Source organism: Gadus macrocephalus, chromosome 7, assembly GCF_031168955.1.
Source record: "Gadus macrocephalus chromosome 7, ASM3116895v1".
NCBI classification, from domain to species: Eukaryota; Metazoa; Chordata; class Actinopteri; order Gadiformes; family Gadidae; genus Gadus; species Gadus macrocephalus.
The window spans coordinates 27,774,646-27,779,645 of NC_082388.1; the positions used below are offsets into that span (position 1 = coordinate 27,774,646).

Consider the following 5,000-nt stretch of genomic DNA (forward strand, 5'->3'; position numbering starts at 1 on the left):
GATGTAGATGAGCCAGCAGGACAGGAACAGGCCGAGGGTGAGGAGCTTGGCGGTCCGCGGCCCCCCCAGCTCGCCCCCCGCCACGCCCGGCCGGCGGCGGTACAGCAGCACCATCACGCAGCACACCGCCATCACCGTGAACAGCGTGACGGAGAAGGCCAGCGAGCCGGGGTTCACCAGGAACTTCTGCCCGCGGGAGCTCCAGTAGACGGAGGCGATGGTCCAGGCCACGCCGATGCCCAGGAACACGTTGACGGCGTTGGAGCCCGTCACGTTGCCGATGGACGCGTCGGCGTACTGGTCCTGGATGGCCGCCACCTTACTGGCGAAGGTGTCTGTGGCGTGGAGCCAGCGAGGGAAGAAGGAGAAGGAGGAAATGGTTGGAGCCACCGTTGCAATATTTAGGTTATATTACTATTAAAGATGACTTTAAGTCGCACTTAAGACGGAAAATTCAGGATGAGTATTTTTTTTTTTTCGTTAACATTTTTATGTAAAAACCCAAAGCCTTTATTTATATTGAGCTGCACTTTATTTACATCACTTTTTTCAATAGTTTTTTCAATTTCTATCTTTTCTCAAGTGTCCGGTCTGAGTTCACCGCCTCATGAATCATCGGTTGAAAAGTGAGGCTCCAATATCAACGTGTGAAGAAACCGCCGGACCAAACGCGTCCACTGGGCGGAGGAGGGTCTCTGTTCAGCAGTGCTCTCCTCTCTTGTAGTTCAGGAGGTAATCAACTTCACTTCATGGTTCATTTTATTTCAGTTTATCGGCGGCGGTGCGTTTGAAGCGCTGACTGTTCAGAGCGGCCGGTGTTTAAACCACGGCGTCAGTCAGCTCCCAGGAAGAGGATAGACCGGCTAGACCGCTAGGACCCTCGGGACCCTCTAGGACCCTCTAGGACCCTCTAGGACCCTCAGGACCCTTTAGGACCCTCAGGACCCTCTAGGACCCTCTAGGACCCTCTGGATCCTCAAGGACCCTCTAGGACCCTCTAGGACCCTCAGGACCCTCCAGGACCCACTAGGACCCTCTAGGACCCTCAGGACCCTTTAGGACCCTCAGGACCCTCTAGCACCCTCTAGGACCCTCTGGATCGTCTAGGACCCTCTAGGACCCTCAGGACCCTCTAGGACCCTCTAGGACCCTCTAGGACCCTCTGGACCCTCTAGGACCCTCTAGGACCCTCTAGGACCCTCTAGGACCCACTAGGACCCTCCAGGACCCTCCAGGACCCTCTAGGACCCTCTAGGACCCTCAGGACCCTTTAGGACCCTCAGGACCCTCTAGGACCCTCTAGGACCCTCTGGATCCTCAAGGACCCTCTAGGACCCTCAGGACCCTCCAGGACCCACTAGGACCCTCTAGGACCCTCAGGACCCTTTAGGACCCTCTAGGACCCTCTAGGACCCTCTGGATCGTCTAGGACCCTCTAGGACCCTCAGGACCCTCTAGGACCCTCTAGGACCCTCTAGGACCCACTAGGACCCTCTGGACCCACTAGGACCCTCTAGGACCCTCTAGGACCCTCTGGACCCTCTAGGACCCTCTAGGACCCACTAGGACCCTCCAGTACCCTCTAAGACCCTCTAGGACCCTCTAGGAACCTCAGGACCCTCTAGGACCCTCTAGGACCTGGCCTGTCCTCCGAGGCTAGAAGGGAGACAGTAGATGCTCTTCATTGTGTGCAGGACGGTCGGCCCCATGGTTCAGACCCAGAGCTGAAGGCTGACGTTAAGCTGGGCTGTGTGACAGGCCTCGGACGTACAGAGACAGGGAGCTGGAAATAACGCGAGAAAGACATCCCAGAATAATCACGTTTCCAGTGCAGTGCTACCACCAAGACTTTATCAGCTATCCCACGCACACACGCACGCACGTTCGTGCATAAACCCACACACACACACACGTACTTGCATACACACAAACACACACATGCACACATACAACCATACATATAGGCACACACGCATGCACACACCAAACCATACATACACGCACACACACAACCACACACACGTGCATGCACACCAAGCAGTCTGTTGTCACACATAAATAAACACACACAAACATACAAATGCATACACATGCATGCACACACACAACCACACATGCATGCACACCTGCACACAAAGCCGCCTGTTGTCAACGGCATAATGGCGGGATACATATTTAGTAAGCTGCCGAGCTTCCCACTGAGCTACTCCCCAGAAACCAGTTAGACGTTATTCCTCAGCTGGTTTTCTCCCTGTAGCCTATGAAGCTGTTTCTTTAATCCAAGGATCTGAACGCTGGTCCTCCACTGATGAACCATTAACCGTTACCGATTCGTAACAGAATGCAGAACCCAAAGCAGGGCAGGTGGGTTCCACCCGCTGAACACAGACCTCTGGCTGCAGGGTCGGTGAGGGCGAGCCGCTCTGACACGGACCAGTCGATACGTTGACGTAATGAGGAGCAGGCAGCCCTCCACCTACTGAGGCTCTGCAGAGAGCCGGTCGCTATAGTTACAGGTGGGATGGAGCTCCATTCAGACGCTAAGGGAACCACGGCAATCTAGGAGACACTTTTATCCAACGTGATTGAGAGTAAATAATGCGACGGACAGTGGATGGTGTGAATTCAGGACGAGGTTGGGGACCGGAGTATCCTGCAGTACTTTGGCTACCTCTAGCTCACTGTGAAGAAAGACACACAACACAGCTCTGAGCCTGAGAGGGTCGGAAGAACCTCCTCCTGATCCAGGTCTAGATCACTAGTGATGTGACAGGTCTAGATCACTAGTGATGTGACAGGTCTAGATCACTCGTGATGTCACAGGTCTAGATCACGAGTGATGGGACAGGTGTAGATCACTAGTGATGTGACAGGTGTAGATCACTAGTGATGTGACAGGTGTAGATCACTAGTGATGTCACAGGTCTAGATCACTAGTGATGTCACAGGTCTAGATCACTAGTGATGTCACAGGTCTAGATCACTAGTGATGTGACAGGTGTAGATCACTAGTGATGTCACAGGTCTAGATCACTAGTGATGTGACAGGTCTAGATCACTAGTGATGTCACAGGTGTAGATCACTAGTGATGTGACAGGTCTAGATCGCTAGTGATCTCACAGGTCTAGATCACTTGTTATGTCACTGGTCTAGAGAACTAGTGATGGGAAAGGTGTAGATCACTAGTGATGTCACTAGTAGACAGGTGTAGATCACTAGTGATGTCACTAGTAGACAGGTGTAGATTACTAGTGATGTCACTAGTAGACAGGTGTAGATCACTAGTGATGTCACAGGTGGGGGGAGGGGACCCACCTGGGACGGAGGTCCCGAGCGCCACAAACACCACGGCGGTGACGGAGTCCTTGAGGCCGACGGTGCAGCCGAAGTGCGAGGCGAGGTCTCCGGTGACGGCCGTCAGAACGCCGATCAGGGAGATGGACACGAAGAAGCAGGCCCAGCCGTTCCAGTACTCGGTGGGCGGGACGAAGGCGAACAGAACCTTCCAGAACACGGTGAGGAAGTGCATGATGTAGTCGAAGCAGGAGGGCAGGCGCTCCTCGCCGCTGTCCTCATCGTCATCGTCACCTGGGGACAAACAAACAAACACATAAACAAACAGACAACAGATACATCAACAAAGAGACAAAGACATAAACAAACAGACAAACGAACAAACACATAAACAAACAGACAACAGATACATAAACAAAGAGACAAAGACATAAACAAACAGACAAACGAACAAACACATAAACAAACAGACAAACAAAGACATAAACAAACTGACAAAGACGTAAACAGACAAACAAACACATAAACAAACAAATAAAATAAAAACTAATAAACAACCTTTGGTCCAGCAACACCTTCAGAGTAAAAGCCCTCAGCCGTCCTTCCTCTTAAAGGCCGCACCACGACATGATACCAAAGTAAAGGTCCCAATAGCAGCCCCTCACCACAACACAGCTACACTCAAACCACTTGAAATCCTACCAAATATTAATTATTCAAGGAAATTATCTTTCTTGGTGTTGACTTGGTGTTCACCAAGTCATGCATTTTTGATACCGTGATAAAATCAGCAGACCTTAAAAGCTATTCGAACAGGCCTCCCATCTGAGGCTAAACACAGTAGAACAGGCGTCCTATTAGGTTAAACACAGTACAACAGGCGTCCTATCAGGTTAAACACAGTACAACAGGCGTCCTATCAGGTTAAACACAGTACAACAGGCGTCCTATCAGGTTAAACACAGTAGAACAGGCGTCCTATCAGGTTAAACACAGTACAACAGGCGTCCTATCAGGTTAAACACAGTACAACAGGCGTCCTATCAGGTTAAACACAGAAGAACAGGCGTCCTATCAGGTTAAACACAGTAGAACAGGCGTCCTATCAGGTTAAACACAGTAGAACAGGCGTCCTATCAGGTTAAACACAGTAGAACAGGCGTCCTATCAGGTTAAACACAGTACAACAGGCGTCCTATCAGGTTAAACACAGTAGAACAGGCGTCCTATCAGGTTAAACACAGTACAACAGGCGTCCTATCAGGTTAAACACAGTACAACAGGCGTCCTATCAGGTTAAACACAGTAGAACAGGCGTCCTATCAGGTTAAACACAGTACAACAGGCGTCCTATCAGGTTAAACACAGTACAACAGGCGTCCTATCAGGTTAAACACAGTACAACAGGCGTCCTATCAGGTTAAACACAGTACAACAGGCGTCCTATCAGGTTAAACACAGTACAACAGGCGTCCTATCAGGTTAAACACAGTACAACAGGCGTCCTATCAGGTTAAACACAGTACAACAGGCGTCCTATCAGGTTAAACACAGTACAACAGGCCTCCTATCTGAGGTTTAATTGCAAACCTATAAAATAAAATCCCTGGGCAGTGAAAGCCCAGGAGTGGACTCCATCACACTAAAGGCCCCTCAAGTCATTTTTATGTAAGCCTGTGTAAGCCCACACTAGTGGGCGTGTCTC

At 50.7% G+C, this 5,000-nt stretch overlaps 2 protein-coding genes across 3 annotated transcripts in view; both read right to left on the minus strand.

Annotated features, from left to right (window-relative positions):
- LOC132462155 (uncharacterized) overlaps positions 1-5,000 on the minus strand; it is a 306,161-nt gene that overhangs the window by 110,507 nt on the left and 190,654 nt on the right. The window lies entirely within an intron of this gene.
- slc8a4a (solute carrier family 8 member 4a) overlaps positions 1-5,000 on the minus strand; it is a gene marked incomplete at its 3' end in the record, with an annotated part of 26,911 nt that continues 21,911 nt past the window's right edge. Inside the window, exons 7-8 of the mRNA XM_060056548.1 lie at positions 3,317-3,589; positions 1-335 (exon numbers count right to left, since the gene is read on the minus strand). Coding sequence (XP_059912531.1) covers positions 1-335; positions 3,317-3,589 — 608 coding nt within the window. The remainder of the gene's footprint in view (positions 336-3,316; positions 3,590-5,000) is intronic.